Here is a 24139-nt window from a genome sequence, read left to right as displayed (position 1 = left end):
AAATGGTTGTCCATTTGGTGTTCTGTCTCTGGTTCTGACGACTTCTTATCGGACGATTCGCGCCGGAGGAGATGGTAGCTTATACTGGGGGATAACTGAGAGAAAGATATTGATCGACGAAGCACACGCCTGAGCGTAGGGCAATACTCCTCTTGTACTATATACCATCTCAGTCAAGGATACGTCCCCTGGGTGCCCAAAAGGGATATTAACTAGGGAGAGGAACCATCATTTTGCCAATAACCATAGAATAAGGCGCTGGTATTCATTCCCAACGTAACAGTCATATTGAAGAATGCACTGCACTAGCAACCTTGACAAGTCGAACATATCGTATCACATTCTAACCCTGATGTCTAGTATGCACGCCTTGGGTTATATGTTGTATTGCTTTCAGAGCGCAATAGTCACCTTTGTCAGTGGGTATGTAGACATTATTTCTAAGGATAACCATTGGTTGACCATTGGTTTCGACCAGATAAGCGTTGTTGTATACTGCCTTAAGTATACATACCGAATATCAGTAGTAGGGATGTGCTGGGGTAACATTATTGAACCCTGCTGTTACTGTATAGAGAATGCTACTGATAAAATCAGAGGCTTATTCTCTTCTTACTATATTTCCCTAGAGTGACCTTAGAAAGTATGCTTGCTAGGGATATATCTTATAGCTAGAAAAAAGCATAAAAACCGCCGCACCCTCCCAGCTAGCTCTAAAATTTCTTCTATCCATCATCAGTACTCAACCCGTAGTTAGTCACTTATTGTTCTTTAAGTTCCCGACAAACCAACTACCGCCCACTCAAAGATCCTTTCTTAACCCAACATCTCTTCCATCGAAATGCATTTCAGCACAGTTACTACCATCTTCGGTCTTGTCGCTGTCACTATTGCTGCCCCCGCCGCACCTTCCGGAGGCCCCCCGGCGGCGTCACCTATGGCCATCACCAAGGCAGCGAGTCGGTCTGCTTCTGCTGCCCTAGTGACGAGAATGACCCCGAATCTGGCAATTGCAGCCGTCTCGCCGAGGACAATACATGCTAGGCGGATTGGAACGTCTTCTGCTGTGACATTCGGGAGGGGGTAAGTGCTCTTCTATAGACTCCTGATGATTATGACATGATAAGCTGATTTCCGTCTAGGTATGCAGCAGTGTCGGTGAATCGAGGACGTTGCTAGCGGGGGCCTCCTGGACCTCGGCAAGACTGTGAAAAACCTTATTGGAGTTAAGATTCTTTAAGCACCTCGCGCAACTACACCTATCCGAATCTGGACACACCTTACCCCGGATTAACGTTTGTTACACTCAATCCTCGACTACGGTCTCCAGGAATACCTAGTGGCGTGTATTTTGGCTGGATAGCTGTTGATAAACGTGGGTAGGAAACTGCTCTCGGATGGTTTAGTTGCATTTGAGACATGATCATGTTCCTACTGAGGAGTCCGAGAATTGGGATTTTCAACTTCCCTCTCCCTACTCGTGTGAGCAAGGTCACCTTAACGTGTCCTCGTATCTTCCGTTCTTTTTATCTTTTCTTCAACCAACTAATTCAATTAATTCAACTCGTATTTTTGGAATGGGTCCCCTTGGCCAATTTAGCCTATCTCATGTCCAATGCGATACTGATCTAAGCTTGCTTGACACCTGTGATTCACGCCAGAGTCAATTTGGACGCCGCTTTGGCGATGAGCCCAAGGCTGAGTTGCTAGATCGAGATTCAAATGGCGAGTAAACAATCCTGGAATAGCTTTAACGTTGCTGTAGAAACGCGTCTCCATCTTCAGCGGGCAGCTGAAGTGGTCACACGCGAAATTGATGACAGTTCCTGTGATCCCACCGTCGGTACGCAAAGGTGGTGCGAAAACTTCACCTTTCAGTGAGGTGCCGCTATCAATTGGTCCGTGCACCTCAATGCAATAGCCGGTATGAGCTTGAAGTATGAGTACCTTGGCGTAACTTTTCTCATTACCCGAATGTGCAGTGCGAGCTTTTCAACGGCAGGGAGATTAAGACAGATTGTCAAGATCAATCTGTGAGGTCATTCGTAATTTCCTTTGATCAACGATTACTGTCAATCGAACCATAAACGATGGTTGTAATCAATTCCTGCAACCGTGTCTTCGATCGGGCATTCCGTTCTCACGGCGGCGTTGACTCAACCACCGTACTCGCAACGTCACCGTTACATTTATGTGCTAATCCTGATATGCGATACACATGATGTTGTCGCCATGCTTGCCTCCGCTGCCACAGCAAACACTTCACTTGTGAGGGACAGAGTCTCTTCAAGTATGTGAGTAGCGCTTCCTCCCTGCATTAGGAGCCCAGTAGATAATTTACTGGGATCGGGGCATTCACTGCCTTTCTAATGACAACTTGATAGGTACTTTTTCTTGTTGATTGTCACACTTGCTTATCTCCTGTCGTGCTTTAGTAGTGGGTGAATTCGTGAATCTGATGACAGGTATTGTACTTTTTACCGCGGGACGGATGAAATATATGCAGTCTTCAATGGATGATTTAAACCCAGCACCAACCCGTACACATGGTCGCAAGTGCACATATACTAAGCAAGTTTACCTTTTGTGTTGATCATTGCTTTCTCGATCGGCTCTATCTGGGTTAAGACTAGAAAAAAGGACAAAACCCTCTCGAAAGCCCAGGAAAACTTGAGAAATCAATTGACTAGAGCATCAGAGCCAAGGGTCAGCAAAATTTTGTGTGTATCCAAATATGCTTTTTTGGTCCACTAGTAATTCCTCTCCCTTCGAAGTCGTGCGTTTGAATCCGATACTCATCATTAATTCGAACAAAATTCAAAAATTTGACTCATCAACTCCCTGCACCATGTCATTGCGACGACTTCACATGACAGCTAAACAAAAAGTCGCTGACCTAGCGCGCTACCACAAGAGGGTAGTGCACGTTTCGTGCTCCTTGCCGTACACTCGTTATCCAGTTTTAATTCACATATCGGACGAACCTGCGTTTCCCTCCTTGACCGGCCCGCCATCGAACGTCAGCCGTCTATGGGAACAGGGATCGTAGGCTTGGCTAGACCGATCCAGAGTCACCACGCAACGATTGCGGCCACCAGGTCTTCCATTCCTGGTCTAAAGGGCTTTGAGATTATCGCGACGCGTGAAGCGGCACTGACTCCGGAAACCAGCAGGTATAGAACCTTTCGGCCAGGTGGCCAGAGAGATGACGCTGTAGGCCTTTGAAATGTGAAAGCAACTGCTGCATCTTGCAACACTGCATTTTAATTGCCGCCGGCGGAACGGCTGTGGTATGCTGCGGTGGGTGTGGCTGGAGCGTTCGTGGTTACCGCAGATAAGACGTGTGAATTCTTCAAAATCTTGCCAGGATGCCGTACTGCACTCACTATTGGGCGTTTTGATATATGCATATTTTAGCTTATATTCGGCCTAGCTGCGCTGTTTGGCTTGACAATGGGACTCCCCGACAATGAAACTCCCGCGAAAAAGTCGACCTCGGCATCGAGGACAGACTTGTCTTGGACCCAGTCCATATTATGAACTTGATCTTGCTCGGCGGGAGCATAATCACTCACCATCGTGGTAGCCTCCATCATTCTTCACCGATGGGTGTGCTGTTCCAATCTGTAAGAGCATGTGGTGGATGGAAGATTCAAAAATTCCTGCAGAAATGAACGAAGGACCTCGAACAGGTTGGGAGATATAAGAAAGGGCATGCAGGGAGGGTAAATCTTGGAACATACCTAGGAAGAGGTAAGAGTTAGAGAGTACTGTCTATGCAGATGTTACAAGCAGACCCGCTTTCCTAGGACTGAACTGTGAACAGAGTTTGATTCAACCAGACTCATTCATGCGTAACTGCATGAGCCGGAGCAAGGAGATATGATTGCACCAGGGCTTTAGTCCGTTGATCCAGCATTAGGAAAAGCAATCACCATTTTCGAGTATATTCAATGTTGGCATACTGGAACGCACATTTCGAGAGACCTATATTTTGCAACATCGCGAAGAATCTCAAGCATCATCCAGGAACCCACACGAGCCAGGATGGACGCCTCCCATGCCAAACCTGTCGAAGAATGTCCGGAGAATCAGCCCGCAAGTAGCCATCCTATAACCGGCGAACATAATCTCCCAAATGCGAAAAATACCCCTTGTTGAAGCCTTTATTGCGAGGATTGGGTCTGCTGCAATGGCCATATGATTGTTACTTGTCGGCATTTGGCCGGCCACTAGAATGTTCTCTCACAGAAACCGGGTTTTTTGGATCCAATAATACTCGTTGGTTATCTGAAACCACTTAGCCCTTGTTTAAAAAGACGGTTGTAGGCTCGCATGACTAGATATTTGATATGCACGCGGCTATGTTAACCCAAACTATGGCGAGGTTTGGAATGTAACCCTGAAATCACAAGTGTGTGGCCACGGTCACATTACACCATGACCACGGTGGTAATGGTCATAGTGCTGGTGGACTAGCGTAGCTTGAAAAAGACGTTACTACATCGAAGTACTATCTGGCCGGTCTAAACATTGATAAAAGTGGCCAAATTATTGGAAAACGGCTCCACAAGTCTTTCTTAGCTCTGTGATCCATTATCATACGAGCAGGCTAGGTCAAATAGGGCTAGTTTGACATATTTCACCCAGGAAGACAGGGAAGCTGGATCTGTGTCATATTTGAGGTTTCCCCGAATCAGTTCGATTATACATGTTCAACTACAACTACTACATTTGCCAAGGTCACTCTATGCAAACATTCTCTCAGGCCTGTTTGCATGCGTTACTGGACCTAAGGCCCCATCCTGAAGTGTGGTCGGTGGATCCGCGAACAGGTACTGCGTCGCTCATATTCAATTTTCGTAATGAAGACGCTGGGATCTCTAGCTGTTTTGGTATCACAGAAGTCTCCAAAGATATTTTCACAGTGGTGACTGGTCAATTTGACGTGGGAACATTCTCTGCTAGTCCAGGCTCCTTCAGCGTTTGAAAAATTGATTTCACATGTCAGCACCATGACCAAACTATATCCAACTGGCAAGGCACGCAAAGAGCCCCTACGGTTAGCAGAATGGTTGACATCGTTGAAGCCAAGGCGCTTGGAGCCTCGACCTTGTTCAGAAGCAATGTGTCTTCGTATCTTCTCTCTGAAAGTCCTAGGGGAATAATATGGAAGGTAGATTTGCGAACATCACGTTATAGCCCCTCGCTTTCTGAAGAATCCATGCTTCCCATCACTGGTGGCCCGAAAATGGGGGTGAACGGGATCAAGGTATTTGAGGAATATCTCTACTACGCGAGTGTCACCAAAGGCCGGTTACGTCGGATACCTGGCAGCGAAACTGCAAGTGCGACTGGCCCTTCCGAACTGGTCATCAACCAGACTGGAGTTGACAATCTCGACATTTCCAAAGACAAAATTGTTTATCTGGCGGCCAGCACGGAAAATCAGATACTGAAGCTCACCACCCGAGGAAAGATTCTTGAGGTTTTTGGAGCTGAAAATTCAACAACCATCGCTGGACCAACCTGTTGTGTACTAGATTTGAGTGGAAGTAAAGTCTTTATTGGAACAAATGGTGGACAATTTGCTCCGGTGAACGGGCGCTTTAAGGAGCCGGCAAAGCTTGCTGTTATCCAAGCTTGATTAGGAGTTTGTACACAGAGTTTTACGCTAAACACATTATACATGTTCTGTCAAAGCATTTTGATGCAGTGGGCGGGTGGATAGATATCTAGTTGGTTTTACTGACTTTGCGACCTAGGATTTAATATTTTGGCAAGTCCACTATAATTATGTTCCTTTTAATTTCATGCAACCACCGAGCTTATACGTAGTCGTAATCAAGGTTTAATCGTCGGTAGGATTCCTAGGTATTTGTCAAACTTCAATAGGGCCTTCTAGTTCCTAATGTAATCATATCCGAAACGTCATAAGCGATAAGGGTGTTAGTGTAATCGTACCCAGGCAAACTTCTTAACTTGATTCTCATTAGCTTTGGAAAGACCGTATTTGAATATGATGCAAAGTTCTCGCGCATCCGCTATCATCTATCGATTATAGCTTTCGAAATTTAATCAAGGTCTGGAAGCTTGCTTAGCAGTTCAATAACATCTTGCTAGCAATAAGTCGTTATTTTCAAGCACACCCTTCATACTCCTCTTAACTGTATAAGGTTACATTGACCTCGGCTTCCATGTTCAGATAAGGTTGACTCCGTTTAAGACACCATCGGAGACCATAGACTTAATGTTGAGATCAAGCGTGCCATCAACCTTGAAATTTCCCAGTCGAGGCCTGTATCATCGATCATCAACTGTAGTAGATATAGTAGGTGTAAGGAGCATCGGCTGTGTGATGGCTCCATATCAGGGGATGAAGTAGATATACACCGTGGCCTCTTAGCCGGCTTATAAGGTATTCTGTGGTATTTTGGAGGGGTATATATATCCGTAGCCGATATCCAATTGGTCGGCGCGGGAATTGTCCAATATTAGCCATGTTGTTTCTGGAATAACTATATTCCTTTTTTCATTGCCTCCATCGGACTCTGAGTAGTCTTAGTCAAGTCTTAGTAGGAAGTTGGATTCCTCTTAGGTATTCATCATATTTCAATGGGACTTTCTAGTTCCTGAGGTAATCAATTTCCCTAACATCACAAGCGATGAAGGTGTTATGTAACCACACCTAAGCAAACTTGTTGATGTGATTTCTATAAAGTTTGTAAAGATCCTATGTCAATACAGTTCAAAATTCTTGAGCGTCCGCTATTTTCTAGGGATTATTGTCCTCGAAATTTGATGGAGGTCTAGAAGCATGGTTTGTAGTTGAGCGATACCGTGCTACACTTAGAAGAACCACCAACTGTTGTTTGAAGTCACGTGGAACTTGCCCGCCAACTGTTTACAATACGCAAGGGCTTTGTGTCTCCTTCTGAAGTCGATAGTGTGTAATAAAATTTTGGCATTACGGTCCATTGTGGCTGAGAAAAGGTTGTAGGCAGCGCAATCCAAATCCCGTCATTAGTACGGGAGCAATTCCTATTAGTTGGGTAATATAGCCGGTGGCTTGGGTTGAGAAAATGAATCTATGTGGTCTGTGTCGTCTGTGTCAAAAGTACGGTACCCAAGCGCAAAGGCTGCGTGGGCCTGTCCGCTTTACGACTGACAAGCTCCGACCTCTACTTACTTTTGGGGCACTTTCTGCAGCTTAAATTACTTACTATTGCGTATTATGTGATATTAATTATCTACAGTCTTTTTCTAAGTATTCCCGAGCTATGCAGTGCATGCTGTTAGCTTTCTTAGGGCATCAAGATCTGTTAAGGCCGGATCAAGTGTTGTTTTAGTTCTTCTGTTCAGAGTCCAGAGACTTGGCACTGTTTGAAGCTCTTGGCCCTAGAGGGGATAAAATCTCATCCAGTAAGTCTAGTGGCGATTCATGGAAGACCTGTGTATGAATAAGACCGTCTACCGCCTACTTGCAATGACCTTACCTCAGTATCATGCGGCACTATCACTCCACACACTGACCAACCGTTTCCAACTGTAATTGCTGGACCAGAAGATTTGCGTTCATGGATTAAGCTTGGCGAGTCTCAGACCTCAGACTTGTGTCTCACTGCGAGCGCCACACGCAGACTCTCGCTGGACGAAATCGACTTATCCAGCATGAACTTAGACTCAATAGTGGCATCTTTTGGCCATTGTGTCCTTGAGTGTTAGTGATCGTCATTAAAACGCGGTTTGTGAGAATTTTCAGCTCATAATAAGCGGAGGTTTGCAGTGCTTCTAACAACTTACACCTCTCCCGGTTGGATGACATCTGTCAGATAGAGACCAACTGTCTGGATTTGAATAGAATTTCGACCTTATGGTATCCAAAGCGTGGCCGCCCAGCTCCCCAGAATGAATCGAATGCGCCGGGAAGAAGGAAAAGCTTCTTGCTATCTACCATCATAGCTACCTACGAGAGACGAGAATATTAGAAAATAATCCCATCTACACTCCCAAATATCCCTTGGATCAATGAGGAAGCATGACGGACGTAACTAAGGAGCCCCTGGATGTTACTAGAAACATATATTTTTCAGCGCCAGGGTGCATACCTACTTCATGATGAGAGGAATGTACGATCATCCTTTGTTCCTTTTTCTATTCTCTGGTACTTTTGCTATGCATTTATGGCGGCTCCCTTGTTTGTGTTAAGTACTTATAGCATGGTGCCTCGAAGAAGACAAGAAAACACAGAGAGCAAGAAACAATTCATCTAACTGCCAAAATTGAACTGAATTGAGGAAATTGGATAGACTATTGGGTATATCGGGTGCACCCTTTCCGCCAGCTATTTGAGACACAAACATGGCGAGCTGGAAGCCCTCCCAGGAGCTGTTCGATTCCCAGAGTCTTCCAAAACCCCCGCAGTATGCATCAGAGCCAGCTAGTCCTCACTCATCGGCACCACCTCCGTTCCCTTACCGACTTGCACGCAATCATGCCCGTTTCCTTCGTCGAGTCGGCAGCTATACCGTAAATCCTAAAGTCCCCATTCCGCGAGTGGCTCACACCGAAGCCCTGGGCAAAATCAGAGCTAGGCAAGCATGTAGCTACTGCCGAGAGCAGAAAGCCAAGTGCACCGGATGCCAGCCGTGCCAACGCTGTGAGGAAAAAGGCGTCGATTGTATCTACGGGCTTCGGAGCCGGGACATTCTAGAACGGTTTGTAGAGGACTCTATCACTCACAAACACATTGCATGGCGCTAACCGGACTACATAGGAAAATAGCAGAATTGTCCGCCGAAACCAAGCTTTACCGAGATCTGATTTGTGAACTATATCCTGAGCTTGACATCTCGTTGGCGCAAAAAGTCAAACGGATTTTTCATGACCTAAGAATCGAACTGGAACCCACGGTATATTCAAGGGCTCAGTGTACCAGTCCAGTCAATTCATCATCCATCCTAGTGAGATGTTTAAGGACCACGGCATACGACACGACATTCGGAAACGACGATATCTCATTTGCAATCAAAGATCACACAGACGAAGATTTCAATAGTAGCCAACGCCTGCAAGCGATGGGATTTATTAGCGAACATACTACAACAGCATGGCTTTTTGAACTTCAGCGCCACCTTGCAATGAACAGCAGTCCCAAACTCGGGGACGAAGCCTGGCCGCCGTCAATCTCCGTGATGAACTATTTTCAGGACAAGATCGAGGTCGAGATCCTCGAAGACGGTAGTCAATGGACCCTTCCACCTAGAGAAGAAGCTGATCGACTTGTTAATCATTATTTTCGGTTTATTCACCCCGAATTTCCAGTTATTGGAAAGATAACGTTCTATTGGCAATATCGATCCTACTTCTCGAATCCCAACGCCAGGCCTGGAAGGAGGTGGATGGCCCTTCTGAATCTTGTGTTTGCCATTGCTGCAAAGATCTCCCCACTAGCAAGTCGCTCTCATGGGGAGAGCACTAGACGCCACGATTTCTACTTTTCACGGGCTTGGCAATTGGGCATTGATCACGTGGCCTTAGGGGACGCCCCGGATCTACAACAGGTGCAAGTGGAAGGTCTTGCCGCATTTTATCTCCTATGCGTGGGGGAGATCAATAGGTACAGTGCCGTATTTTTTTGTATGATGTTCATTGACTGAGAATGTGTTAGTTAGCTAACTCTTGAAATCAGGGCGTGGCGAATGCTTGGCACGGCGTTTCAATCCGCAGTGGCAATGGGGCTTCATCTCCGCAACTCGGCAAATGAAGTCCAATTCTCGTCAAAAGAGATTCGCTATCGTGTGTGGTGGGCGCTCTTTGTGATGGACTCCTCGTTCCAAGCGATCACTGGTCGCCCACCCAAGACCGACACACATTTCTGCACCACGCCGTTACCGATGCCTTATCGTGAAGAGGACCTTGCGGACAATGCTATAAGGCACCTTCATACTGACGTTCACGCGCGTAATCGATTTTTGGGACCATTTCTTTTTTTCACCGGTGTGGCAGACTATACGACAGGTCTAAGACTATCAGGTTGTACGCAAATAGTTGGTTCCAAGCCGTATAAGGCGATATTAGATGAACAAGTTACACAAGGAGCGACTAAGTGTGTGCCTTCTGCGACTACGGCAACTTCTGTGACATATGAGACATCTACAACCCCTAAGCTCTCACTGTTCTTTGTTCACGCCGTGGACTTGTCGCACCTGACACACAAGGTTATCGGGGTCTTGTACTCTCCGCAGCCGCCTCAGAAATCTTCTTCGGATCTTGAGATCTTAATCTCAGGCTTCAATGATTCCATGGATCAATGGCTTTCAAACCTCCCACAGGAGTTTAATTTCACTATGAGCCATAATGTGCGGTCTTGCTCTCCTCAGGCTGTGAGTCTTGGCTTCCGCTTCTATAGTGCAAGGATCGTTGTCAATAAGCCATGTTTGCACTATCTTGCCTACAATTCAACTAGGCCACATGCTTCTCGATCTTTCTATCGAGCTGCGGCAAAGCTCTGCGTGCAAGCTGCTTACGAAATGCTAGACCTCCTGCCATCCACGGTCGATCTCACCTGGCTCTATGGCACCACCCCATATTGGCTGGTGCTGCATTATATCATGATGGCTATTACTGTCCTGATGGTCGAACTCTTGTTGCACTCCGAAGGCCAATCTAGCGAAAGGAGAAGGGTTCTTGCGCAGGTCCAAAATGCTTTGCGCTGGCTCAAATTCATGTCTAATAGTGACGCCTCCGCGAAGAAAGCATGGCTGATCTGCAAGAATATCTTATCGCAACACGAGTCGCAATAATCTCCTGTTAATAAGAACGAGAAAGGCCGATGAACCTCTGCGTCCTCCATCTCTTACTACGAACATTCATTTGTTCTCAAGTCTGCCATTTGCGACTGTGAAGTTTGACTCAGAACAGGAATCGGTGTTGAAAGATAGTAATTGCACTCAAAATATGTATAATAGCCAATGACAAGCACTTATGGATATAGCTATGCGTTTTCTTCCCATTTGAAGACTTCAGCCATTCACCCCTGGTAACCTTTAGGGCGCGGAAATGCTGAAATCGCATCATTCCCCGATATTATCTATTCATTCGTTCACGTCTTCTATCCGTTAAACCCGTGGTGGATTTCAAGTCCTTGAGCCTCCGTGAACTTTCTCCTCAACATCTCATTGACGCGATTGAAATGAGGCTTGACCAAAACTTGAGCTATCAGCTATCATTTAAAATTTCAGTACAAGGATTGATAATTAGACTCTGGCTACATACTGAGCTCAGCGTCTTCGTGAGCGATTGAACTCCTTCCTGTCCAACTTCCGACACGGCAGCAACCTGTATGTTGCTGTAGTTAGTACAAAGTATTACCATGTGGAGCGTAAGGGAGCTGGAACACCATAAAATCTATTAAAGGATATAAGGGACTGAATGGAGAATTTGGTTCCCCGAAGATTCACCAGACTTGTTCGTTACTTGAGGCTTGTGGTCCGGCCAAAAAAATGAAAATTCGACATCATTCCCCTTCATCTACCGTACCAAATGAATTTTCTACGCGAGTAGTACCAAGACTTTTTTCACCTACGCTGCACGAATATCATGTAGCGGCCTGATAAGCAGAGACAGAGGCTGAATTTTTTTTTTTTTTTTTTCTCAATAAGATCTCCTCTGATGGAAAAGAGGCCGTATTGAGCAGGCTAAAAAGCAAGCAGGAAATCTGGCCAATCGGTAAAATAGCTCGGGAACGAGATGCTTTGATGCGCGCGACCGCTGTAGTCCTTGAGAGAAAACGGCGCTAGCATGAGTCATGTAAATGCAAGCCCTTTTGTGATTCAACTTATGAGCTCACACATGTTGGATTGCTGGAGATATGCGACTCCGCTAAAGGAAGACATACAGCTAAAGTTTAGATTTTGCCCGTAGATAATCAAGTGATCCTACAGGGAGTTACCTCGGATTCGAGGGGTTGTTGGCCCCGTATTGATGTACCAACGGGGAAGCGCTCGAACATTGTTTTTGCGCCAAGATGAGGGGTAGCAATCAAGGATCATCACAAGCGCGTACAGGACACTATCAAGAATTTCTCTGCTATCAGTGATACTTTCTACGCCGGAAAGCACATTATGAGGCACGCTATATCCAAATAGTTTAAGAATAACAGCCGCTCCTCTGTCACGTAAAACAAAATTTGGGTGAACTCTGATATGATATATATTATAGGTATATGAAACAGCTTTTGAAAAAAGAGAATGAGGGATATTGGATGACATAGACGCTGAATATAAAGTGAACGCAATCAAATGTCAGTGAATCGATGTGTGTCCTCAGCCTGTTCGAAATACAACAACTCAGCTACCAGGACGGGTTAGGCGCTCGGAGATCATTATTTCGGGTAGCCTAATCACAACTAAAATCAGTGCTGGCCTTGGATAAAATTATTGAATAATTTTTTGACACTTCATATCATAAAGATGTATGTAATGATAGTAATGCCCATAGAGCCACCAAGTCTAGCGAATATCTTGAAAATACATGTTCGTCGCCGAAGTATCCTGGAGAGATAAATCCGCAGAACGTTATGCTAACGCAGTTAACGTGTTTATATATGCATATTGAAGTGTGGTCCATCGAGATATATACCAGTAGAGACTTTCTATATTTTAATTATTGTAACAGATTGAAGTAATATACTGGGAGGTTGCCTTCGCGTACAGTTCCTCGTAGATGGAATAATTCCGGTCCCAGTGTAATTAGAGAGATGAAAAATGAATTTATCCGAGAAATAGCTCAGAATTCTTTACGCTATAGTTTAGCTTACACGAGAATCAATGTTCACACAGGAAGTAATCATAAGGCTAACAGCCCTTGATCGCAATCCAATGAATCCCGCGATCCAGTGATTTTCCAAGTGTCTTACCAAATGCATATGTTCAAATTTGCAATTGGAACCTTTGACATGCTCTAAGACAGACTTTCAGTCGAGGAGCCCGAGCTGTAAAATCGAGGGAACACTGGGGAACTAGGTAAAATCGGCGAGATAGGCGAGACAGGTGTAGTAGGTCGCGAATTTGTGTGACTATTTGCCGTTGGAGGGACTAGCTGCACACTTGTCACGCTAGGTGGGGTATTGTTGCGCCGAGAGGGCCACACGGAGAGACACGCACGGGGCACAAGCCCCTGTTTCTTTGTGCGTAAAAGTTCGCAAAATGCCTGCAGAGGGCGATCAGCTTGATCCTTGTTCAAATACGAGCTCGACTGCCAACCTACCCAACCGTCGTCAAAAACACGAGTCATGACAACCTTATCCCCCTGCTTCACCCCTAGCTGGGTGTCTCGGCGTGGGATGAACTCTATCTCGATACGGTATACGTTCAACCTTAGTAGTCCCACACTCGGCGACTGGCCGCTCCCATGACACTCGTCGATCGTTTGCAGGGATTTGGTCTCTGATCCTCTTAACGTATCTGAACACTCGCTTGCTGTACAGACATCCTCTAAGCAGACTGTATCCGATGAGACTGACCCGTGAGGTACGTTGTCTTTCAACCCATTTTCGTTATTGCGGCGGGTTCGCTTGACTATTATTGCTGGCGGTGGTAGCCTAATTTTGCTGGCGACTGTGTAGCTTGTATCCAAATGAGTCTGTTCGTCGGCGATATCATGTGTTGAGCCTCTGGATTCCTCGTCAAGGGATGATGACCTTGATGTGATGTCCTTGTCCTTCTCAAAGAAGGCATTATCATCAACTCTTTGCCGCCCCAGCGGATCGGAAATCCAGCGTCGAAAGTTGGAAGTCTTCATGACCACAAACAGAAAAATCCGGATCTTTTGTTCAAGAGCCCTCTTCACCAACGGGCTGCTTGTCTGAACCGTTGTAGCACCATCCTGAAGACACATTTCAGCTTTGGATTTCGCCGAGGAAAAGGAAGCTAGGATTACACTAATCGCTTTAGCGCTCATAGCCAGGAAACCCGTCACGAGACCTTTGGATTGAGAGAGGGCTGCCGCAAAGCGTTCCTTCCGGACGGTCGGGTGACCGGTCGGCTGCTGGTATGTTGCAAGTATAGGTTTCTTTCGCTCGGCCTGTCGCTTGAACCAACCCACAATCATAAGTATTATGAGAGACGCAACAAGAATAATAATCACTAAATGGTAAATGCGAAATTCCTTGGGTGCTGGTTCTTTCCGCTGCAGTAGATTATTTGCCACTGATCTTGTAGACGTGACTGGAAAGTCGGAGGTGGTTGCTGATTGGGTTCTACTTGGTAGAGCAATTGACGAAGTCTGAAAAATATCTGTCGCCATGGCTAGCGTCTCCGTAGAGACCGGATGTCTAGTCTCAGCGAGCCTAGTTGTATCCCACACCGGTGACTGTGGTATTCTTGTCACAATTGCGTTTGCAACCAAAGCCGCTACCTGTAATGTGGTAGGGGGTCCATTGGCCTGCGCACCCTGATAAACAGTATCCGATCCATGCGAATATGGTGCAGGATGATAGAGACCATCATCGGCGGCGCTCAACGGTGTTGGATACGCCTCCCGAGCAATGGCGTCAGCGACTCTTGTTTGGGACATAGCACTCATGGTAAACACTCTATAAATTGCAACAACTCGAAGCCGCCACTAATAGGTAGAACCAGAAAGGGCCTGCAGGGTTCCCAATCCTTGCAGTCGGTTTTGGTCGCTTTGGATGTCGCTTTATGCCCCTCACCATAGCATGTGTATGTTGTTGTTTACAAAATTAGCGTCGTATCTAGAATGAGAGACACTCCCTTCATTAATGTTACAATGGCATCATAGTAGTTGGAATGTGGGTTCTTATAGTACTGTGCTCCTCTGCAAGTAACCCAAGACTCTGAAGGGAGGGCATCCCTCCAGTAAATTACGCTTTAACTCAAAAATAATTACAGTATCAAACAAGCAGATTCTAAAAGCAAAATGTATCCAAAATAGCATCTAAGGAAGGTAAACATGTCTCTATAATGGCAAATATATCTTTAGGTAGCGAATGCTATACATTGAGCCTGGTACAAAGCTATGTCCCGGTGTATGAAGCTGTGAGGGAAATACTTATGCTTCCCTCAGTCACGGTATGTGAAGTCTATGGATAGTAATTAACCGATAGTCAAGGTTTAAGTACCAAAACGGCGAATTGACATGATTCTGGCATCTAACCCCATCGCAAGAAGACACTTTTTCTATGTAGGGGTTAGCCGCGTATAGCATAGTTCTGGTTACAACCAAATGTTGATTCAGCGATCAACATGCTTAGAGTACTTCATGGGTTCCATTCGAGCCAGAACTGACTGTAATCAGCGAGTAAATATGTGCATCGCAAAAAGGTGTCTCCTTGACGGTCTGAGACAGCTCACCGTATAAGCCTAGCTGGAACAAAAGATGTCCATCGTTACTTTATGACTACTCGTAATTGTTCTTACTCTAAATTTGGAATTATCGTGCCCCGCTTATTTGTATTCCTGGTTCCTCCACAATAGCCGGAACATAGGGTGTATTCTTTATAGCATCCTTGCATCTAGGGGTTGAACGCAGCGGTAGCTCGGCCGGCCAATAGGTTTCCTTTCCGCCTACCCTTTCCGCTCTTGCACCCAGAATAGAGTTCAGTACATACATTTGATATTTCCCAAGACGTATATGCTTCAATAACCATTGTAGGGGCAAATACACCTATAGATCTAATATAGTACCACTAGCTGTATATAAGGCTAGGATTAACAAAGGTCGGTTATGAGATAAATTTGCGAGCTCCTGGTTGGGCTAGATTTTTTGTCTTCCCTCCGTCTTTTTCTTGGAAATGCATAAACAATGGTTCTAGCAGTATAGCCTGATTCTATGCTCACCGCGCTCTGTGGATCTGTTGCGGTGGATCTGCAGTCAAGGAGTCAAATATCGTGAATAGTTCCGTTCATTCTGAAAGGCGTGCTGTAACAAGCGATTGCATTATAGCAATTACTTACCCTATAAAACGCACTTGTCCCGCCGTTCACAAGTTCTCATTCTATAGCATTTGATAACCTTTCGACCTATATTCCGCTTTCGCGAGATATCCAACATTTTCAAATACAGCTAATGTTGATTTGATGCAGTACCATGTTTGGTGAGAATGTTTACTGATTTGGATTTTCCCTTGCAATAAGTAACTCTTGGATTGGGTAAGAATATCCCCAAAATCCAAGTCGTATAACCATCCGTTCAGGAAGATTGGTCTTGCCTGCGTTTATTAAAAAGACGACGAATAAAAACAATCGCCTTGTTGTATGACAGGCTCATGATTCGAAACTTCGGATTGTTCCCCTCAGCCTGTGCAGAATACTTATTGGTATCGAATTGTTCAACGATGGATGAATACACGCTGAGACTGCTCAAACTCGTGTTCGGAGCGGTGGAATGACATAGATCGGGATCGGAGATGTCGAGAAATGTACCAAAGCTTACCGCCTGCCGCAAGCTCAGTATATGCACCTTTCTGTTCGAATTCCACGTCGCAATGGGTGGACTTGGGATAGGATTGATCAAAGTCCTTTCCCATACGTCGTCCACGTGGGGACTCTGTGGACTGAGAGTAGTGGGAAAAATGGACAATGATTCAGAGGAACACGATGAGATTAAGGACTCCGCGTCTTGATAAATGGTAAATGCCTCCCTCGATCGCTTCAAAATTCGTCAGAAGATCTCCAGCTTCATAATTAAATAGGCGATATTCAGTCAACGTACCATGTTCGCTCCGGGCGACAGTCTCCCTAACGGATTCCCGTGAAAGAAGCCCATTCTATCTTGTCGTGGGTAAGATTATTGTGGGATAGAAATGGGAGCTGGGAGGAGTTCCTGCGGTAATATTGACAATTTATAGGAAGTCAAATAACATACATAGTTTAGTTCATTGTCTAAGCGATTACACGTAATCCAAAGATTAGCAAGGGACATTAATATGCTAGATTGAAACGAACTGAAATATTTGCAGCCAATTCCATCCCCTCGAATACCCTTGATGGAGATGCTCCGTAAGGAATAGACGAAGGGCGGCTTATGTGGACGAATGCATTATAGCTTGCTAATCGAAAATCATCCTTTGGCTTGCTTTTTCCATTCCGATCCATTCAATGATACTACCAAACTCCGTCAGGAAATTCCAGGTACGGATATTGGTCCACTACCAAGCATCCGGTAGGAATTTTGATGTTATTTGATCGAGGCATTGGACCCTTGGATGGACGGATCGAAAGGTGATAAAGACCTGGTGTAGCCAAATATGCAAGCATTGCTGGGGAATATTATATGTGATTTCATGATCAAACCAGTAAATTCCGAAAGAGCTCTTTAAAGCGCTATGGGTATGAGATCAAGACAGGTAGTCATCGACAGGCCGCTCAAATTCAAGCCCCCTTTATATGGCCCGAAGGCTAAGATGGTAGATCTGTCAAGGGTTGTTGATATGACGTTCTATTATACCATAGCGAAGTGTGAGGGGATGACTTCAAGTAATTGGATAGAAATTATGGCCACCAATATGCCGCACTTGAAACTACTCACCAAGGAATCAAAACCAGCGGTAGCTTTTTCGACCAATAGCTTTGCTTTTCACCTGCTCTTTCCGCTCTCACACTCAGAATAGCGAACATACATATTATCGTTGTCCAGTGAATAAGAGGTGAATACTAGAATACCCTAGAATAAACACTGCAATCCAGATCCGATAGCTCCGAAGACGCCAAAAGACTAGATAGTATTGATTTAAAATCCTACACAACGAAAAGTTTCAACAATTGAGAAGAGAGCTGTCACAACTTGAATATTTCCTTAGCGGACGACTTTTGCCGATCGTGGCATTATCTCTCAGATATCAGAGTCCGACTAGAGCACGTGCCCTCACATCCGGTACGGGGATAAATCCACGTACAAAGGAGTAAATGAAAAAATAATTATTATAAATTTGATATCAACCCACTACAAGCATATAAAGCTAGGTTTAGCAAAAAGCAGTTATAAGATGACGTTTGCGAGTTCCTGCTTAGGTTAGATTTTCTGTCTTTCCAGTTCTTTCCGTTTTTTTCTTTCAAATGCGCAAGATATGCTCCTAGTACTATTGCTGTGACTATGTTACGGTGGATCTCCAGCCAAGGAGTCAAATATCTTGTATAGTTCCGTCAAATGCTGAAAAGCGTCTTGTAACAAGCGATAGCATTACAATAATGAGTTCACCGACAAAACGCACTTGCCCCCCTGTTCAATAGTAACTTATTTTGTAACATTTCACACCTATCCAACCACATTCCACTTTCGCTAGGTATTGATCATTTCCTATAGAACAAATATCTATTTGATGCAGTAACACATTTGGGGAGACTTTGAACTGATTTAGATTTCCCTCGAAATCAATCCTCAATTAATCAATCAATACTCCATTAACCTGTTGCAGCCTCAGTAGTGGCGTGATGGCTATACTGGCGCTTCGTCCGGCGGAAGCAAGAGTGATCTGAAGGCCAGAACCGCGCATGAAACAGTAAATATATAGAAAGACGGCGTCTTGCCATATAAAGTCAGCCCAAAACGGTGTTAAAATAGTACCATGATGCCTCAAAAGCCCTCATTCTCACAATATATCTCTCAATCTGCCCTCACATTGGCCTGCTGCTTCCTCTGCATATCTATCTTTTGCCTACCCTCTCCGACATCCCAACCTTCCTCCTGCTCCGTTCTCGATTAGTGGTGTTTGCTGTCGACTGGTGTGTTGACATGTTGGATGTATTCTTCCGCAGCCTCTCGATTGCCGTGGGTTTGGCGTTCCTCTTACCCAGCGTCTTCGCCCCCTGTGCCGTTGCCAGATCATCCTGACTTGTTGGTTTCGTTGCCTCCATTTAGCGGCCCCGGCTCGATCTAGACGTGTCGCAACTGCCCCAGTAGGCCTGTCTGTAGTATAAATTCGACCACGTAGCGTGTTTCCTGCCTGTGCGATACAATCGCATCATAATCCGTCGAATCCCCAAGATCGGTCATCCGGATCTTGTCAAGGAAGGGTTTTCTCAGATCAGCGTACAACAGGCACTGTATGAGCATGTGTCTCGGTGTGTATGATCCCTCGCTGCTATAGCACTGATTTGATTCGACCGCCTTGCTTTTGAATATAGTTCAGTACAATGCGCGTCGATCGCATCTTGAGTTGTACGGTTTCGATAAGGATTCCAATAGCCGAAGCACTTTCTTGTCTGGAGCTTTGGCCAACTGTGGTTTCGGCTTGCCAGTTCGCTCTTTCGCCCACGTGTCCATTTCTCTTTGATATGCCGCCGCACTCGACGCTTCGCGATCGTTGCTAGAAGGACCCGAGCGCTGAGGGATCCACTGCCTGCCGAATCACCGGCGTGAGCTTGATCCGATCTGTGCCCCACCACACCTCCGGTCGCCGCTAACTTTGCTTCAACTTCAGCGGATTCATTGCCAGGAACGCCCACGTGTGCGGGGATCCAACAGATCTCGATGGGAATCAGATCGAACGTGGGCGTTTGCTGGCGGTATTATTGCGTCGCTCGAAGGGTTCGTACGTCATCGTATATGGTAGACAGCACATACTAGCCCGACAACCGTTTCGGGTTTTGCACCGCCTGGATGGCGGCATGGCAATCGGAGAAAATCACTAGCCTTGTGGGCCTGTTGGTATAATGCTGTTGCATCTGTTTGACGAACCTGGCAATCGCCATTTAATGCCGTTGGGCTCGGCAACGTACACTGTTGATTGGTCGGTCGTTCCAAGATGCCGTTATTCAAAGATGCTCCCACGCAGTGCAACGGCTGATGCTCCTATCATGCCCTCGTGTTCACTACAATTTATGAGAAACAGGATCGTCCATGGGCGATCCTGTACGGCTGTCGGGGTGCAGTCTGAGAGGGGCTGTGGGAACAGAGACTCCCTCTCAATCTTATCATGCAAGGCTCGTGCAACCTCTGCATCTTGGTCAATGGCGCATGGGATCCGTGACTCCGATGGCGCTTTCACGACTGCGAGATTACCATACCCCTCGCTGGTTTTATATACCACCTTTCTTCCATCCAAGGGCTTTGAGAGGGCTCCTTTCCCATTCCTGATCTCCGCGGGGGATCTTTGTCGACGTAGCCACTCTGGCTGGGCCCACACGGCCCCCGTTTGGATTCGGATGGCTGTTCCGGGGATGATTTGGTCTATGAGTAGATGGATCAGTGTAAGAAATCGCTCGATGCTGTGAGCTGCCGCACTAGTAGATTTGAAAGCTCCGCTGCTGAGGATTGCTGCAACCTCGTCGGATCTTGATGAATTTGTTGATGGTGAGTCGTAACTCACCGGCCGGCATGGCCCTCGCAGCAAGGCAACTGCATGCAGATACCCCGAAGAGCATCTGTGGAACTACTACTGCCTGGTAGACCTTTCGCATTGCCGCTAGTGAGGCTCCCCAGACTGACCCCGTCATCGCCGGAGGGCTTCGAGGCTGCGGTCAGCCTGAGCGAGCAGTTTTTGACGGTGTTTGTTGATATTGGGCTGTTTGTCAAGCCACACACCTAGGTATCCCGCTGTTCCTGATGGCTTTCTAATTGTGTTGTCATGGCATCGGACGGGCATCCGGTCGTTGCCCTCGTGGTGTTGCGCCGCGTAGTCAAAGATATCGGTTTGGATGTCAGTTTGGATGTCACTTTGAATGTCGTTTCCAATGTGGGTTCGAGTGTCGTTCGTGCTGGGGTTGGTGAAATGAATCAGTTCGAATTTGTCGGATACCAACCTTGCTGCATGCCACTTGGCCCACTGCTCTGCCCTGCCCAGCACCTTCTCTAGCAGCTCAATGTTGTCATGATATGTGTCTGATTTCACGATGATGGCCACATCTTCGACCAATCCAATGCCGCACACAACGCTCGTTCCGCCCCGTGCATGCGTGCTACATGCGATTTCCCTCGCAATAAGTACTCCTGCATTAGGGAAGTATGTCACTAAAATGGAGTTCATAGTAATATACATTCAGAGAGAGTTGTCCAGCCTGGGGTTATTGAACAGGCGACGAGTAAGAACAACAGCCCTGTTTTATGACAGGTTCATTGTTCGCAGCTTCAGATTGTACCATTTTACCTGTGCAGAATGCTTCTCAGCATCAATTCGTCCAATGATGGATGAATACACGCTGAGACTGCACAAACTTGCATTCGATGCGGTAGGATGACACAATTCGGTGTGTTTTTATTTGACCAACGTCTCTGGCCTAATGCAGGCGCTACCAGGGCGGATCATCATGTGTTCTAAGAACACCTTAGGTTCTCCGAATAAATTAGACTTTATCCCTCGACAGCACTAGCTAGATTGTGTACAAGTAATTTGTGGGACAGAAAAATTCAACGTATCTGAAGGAGACGTGGAGCTGGTCGATGTCCTCACCTCTTGCCAGTGGAGGAGGAACATAAGGCATCCCCGTCCTGTAGATTGGTCGGAACAATTCAGAAGCATCAAACTCCTCACAAGAATTGTCAAACTCATGGGTAGCGCGTCGTGCCAGGAAATGCTCTGCAAGTGTAGTGAGTGTACCGGCCGCGGCCGGTTGATGGGTGGGGCTCGCCGGCTGGAGGGCTGGCACCCCATCAAAACTAGGTTGTTGCATCGATAGTGATTCATGGTCCGAGTGGAGCTTCGTCAGGCTGCTTCCGCCGTGGAGAATATTCCGGTGTCTTCGCAGTGAAGACTGGCGAGAAAATCTTACATCGGATTATTAGGGACACCCTTTCAGCGCGGTGGATTGTAATAAATTTGTAGTTACCTCTGACCACAATGCGTGCAGACGTAAGGCTTATCATTAGTATGAGTACGCTGATGTCTCGTATAGGTCGATGACTGCACAAGCCGATGAGTCTTTGGATCAAATCGCTAAGAAAACGAGGGGATGTGTTTTCTTCTGAAAGTTACTTACATCGGCAAATGCTTTCTGGCAATTTTGAAATAGGCAGACGTATGGTTTTTCCCCAGTATGGGTTCTGAGATGGACATTCAGTGAAGATTTCTGGTGGAACTCCTTACTACAGCCGCTTTTGGGGCAGGTAAAGGGCCGTTGGTTCGTGTGGATGCGGTAGTGTCGGCAGACGTTCGCCCTACTAGTAAATTCCTGACACGAAGGTGTCAGAAGCATGGTAAAACGGTAGACAGCATCCCAAACCTTTCTGCAGCTTTTCCATGGACAGGAGAAGTAACGCATCTTGCCTAAACGTCCATCTAATGACTTGCGTGCTGCGGTTTCGAGAACTGACATCGAAGGAGACTTTCGGTATTTAATTGGCAATTCTTAGAGCCAACGACAAAACCAGCTTGTCTCATTTACAATCGTTTCGCTTGGGCCTCCTGTGCTATGGTCACAGTGTCGAGAATCTCGCCTGAATCTGGGACACCCCTGTCTCCTGCACAGGAATATTATCCCTTTACAGAGATTCTGACGGACGAAAATATCATTCTTCTCCAGCTTGACAGCGAGAATTCCAGAGTCGGAGCCAAGTGCGCATTTTAGTGCACTGAAGCCCGCACCGCAAGATTGCCTAATCTAGAACGTGGAGAGACAAGTTAAGGGGCGCATGAAAGCATGAACATAGCTGAGGCCCCTCAGTTGCGTCAACAGTGACGCGAGTGAACATCTTAAGCAAATAGCGCTCCATAGATTACCACAACATCGACCCGACCTACCGTTGCAACTACAAATGCACTCGTTGACGAAGCTTGGCATAATTGCTTCGGTAAGCACGATACATTATCTTTCATCGTCATTTATTATCCAGTTACCTGAAGTAATAAATTCAAGGCACAAGCGATATTTTCCGTGCTGTGGAAGTCTGCTCGAACCCTAATTGCATCACTCAGCTGTATGCTGTTTATTCATTCGCACCATTGATCATTAGGGATACTAATTCCAACCCTACGTAGTCATTGCTATGTCTACATTGCAACTCCGGATTCCGGATTGATCTCAAAACCTTAGCTTTCCAAATGTACATCGAACATCCAAATGTACATCGAACACATTCTCACGCTCAGAACTAGACCCGAATAGGCTAGTGGGTTTGGAAAATGGGCGTGAAATTCACCTGCACGCCCCCCATTTCTTCGAACACAGACCCTATTGGTAGGATCGGAAGCCATCAAATGACAACCATGTGGCGCTCCCAGTGGACTTGAAAGTATACCCAAAACTATATGTCGACAAGGACAGGTGGCTTGTTGCCTGAACAGGTCTTGGCGAGACTCATTTTTTGCGTGTGTTTTAGTGGTAATTGTATCATAGCTGGCGAAATCAAAACCTGAGCAAGCTATAGCTGTACGAGCTAGTACGGTGGTTGGATGGACAGGCAAGAGGATGAAGACAAGCAGAGACTAGCTTCGGATTATTGAGTGAATTGATTAATATACAGGATCGTACAGGCCTAATTACCCCATGGATAGCTCAGAGGCATAGAAGATATAGGCAGTCAGATTTGCCGCGAAATTTTGCGCGGGATAAACTCGTTAGTAAGCCAGCGGAAACCAAACTCTAGGCGTGTGCGTGGACCGCGCTTACCAGAGTTTTTTGCCTACTGCGCGCATAAAACCGACCTGGCACTCTCCATCGCGCAGCGTTGGCTTGGCGCCTACGCATGGTACAATTCCGTTCAAGGACAAGGACTATGAAACCGGATCGCACCACGTGACCGTGCGAATTAGACAGTCTTCCGCAAGACCCCATCTGCGGCCCAAGAGTTGCAACCCAGGCCCCAACCCCAATGGGTTTTGGGGTTTTCAGAAATGCTCTTGGATCATCCAGAAGAAGCCCCATAAAACCCCCATTTTGCATAAAATCAAGGTTTTGGCGTCTATACATCTGCTGAACAATCCAGGATGTAGTCCTGTTTTGGTTCTCCTCTTAAAATACCATGTGATTTTACTTGAAGATACTGAAATTTCATGTAATTATGCTGAACTAAGGATGAATGTAGCTCGGTTTTGGAACTTCTTCCCAGATTTGAAGAAATTAGACCGTTTTAGTGGTTTATAAGTTGTGTAAAGGATTTTTGTTGATGAGGTTGCGGAGATATAAATATGTTGTTTGCAGAAGAATATATATTACTAGGAATGCAGAGAATGCTTTCGAGATCC

The 24139-nt window shown here is 46.0% G+C and overlaps 4 protein-coding genes across 4 annotated transcripts; 3 read left to right on the top strand and 1 right to left on the bottom strand.

The window, feature by feature from the left end:
• Nucleotides 1-841: 841 nt before the first annotated feature.
• On the top strand, nucleotides 842-1179 carry N7473_000019 (uncharacterized protein; the record flags this gene model as incomplete). The annotated part of the gene is made up of 2 exons (XM_057145959.1): nucleotides 842-1083; nucleotides 1143-1179. The coding sequence occupies 2 exons, from the start codon at nucleotides 842-844 to the stop codon at nucleotides 1177-1179; spliced, it is 279 nt and encodes a 92-aa protein (XP_057013845.1).
• Nucleotides 1180-5071: 3892 nt separating this feature from the next.
• N7473_000018 (uncharacterized protein) lies at nucleotides 5072-5647 on the top strand (the record flags this gene model as incomplete). Its single annotated transcript, XM_057145958.1, has 1 exon — nucleotides 5072-5647. One exon carries the CDS (start codon nucleotides 5072-5074, stop codon nucleotides 5645-5647), a length of 576 nt encoding a protein of 191 aa, XP_057013844.1.
• A 2714-nt stretch (nucleotides 5648-8361) lies between these two features.
• On the top strand, nucleotides 8362-10805 carry N7473_000017 (Zn(II)2Cys6 transcription factor; the record flags this gene model as incomplete). Its single annotated transcript, XM_057145957.1, has 3 exons — nucleotides 8362-8717; nucleotides 8777-9619; nucleotides 9692-10805. 3 exons carry the CDS (start codon nucleotides 8362-8364, stop codon nucleotides 10803-10805), a joined length of 2313 nt encoding a protein of 770 aa, XP_057013843.1.
• A 2158-nt stretch (nucleotides 10806-12963) lies between these two features.
• N7473_000016 (uncharacterized protein) lies at nucleotides 12964-14586 on the bottom strand (the record flags this gene model as incomplete). The annotated part of the gene is made up of 1 exon (XM_057145956.1): nucleotides 12964-14586. The coding sequence occupies one exon, from the start codon at nucleotides 14584-14586 to the stop codon at nucleotides 12964-12966; it is 1623 nt and encodes a 540-aa protein (XP_057013842.1).
• Nucleotides 14587-24139: the final 9553 nt, after the last annotated feature.

The sequence above is a fragment of the Penicillium subrubescens genome (genome assembly GCF_028828155.1).
Source record: "Penicillium subrubescens strain IBT 31985 chromosome Unknown utg000001l_segment0_segment0, whole genome shotgun sequence".
Lineage (NCBI taxonomy): Eukaryota > Fungi > Ascomycota > Eurotiomycetes > Eurotiales > Aspergillaceae > Penicillium > Penicillium subrubescens.
The sequence above is the reverse complement of the archived record's forward strand: the minus strand, read 5'-3'. Positions and strand labels throughout refer to the sequence as shown.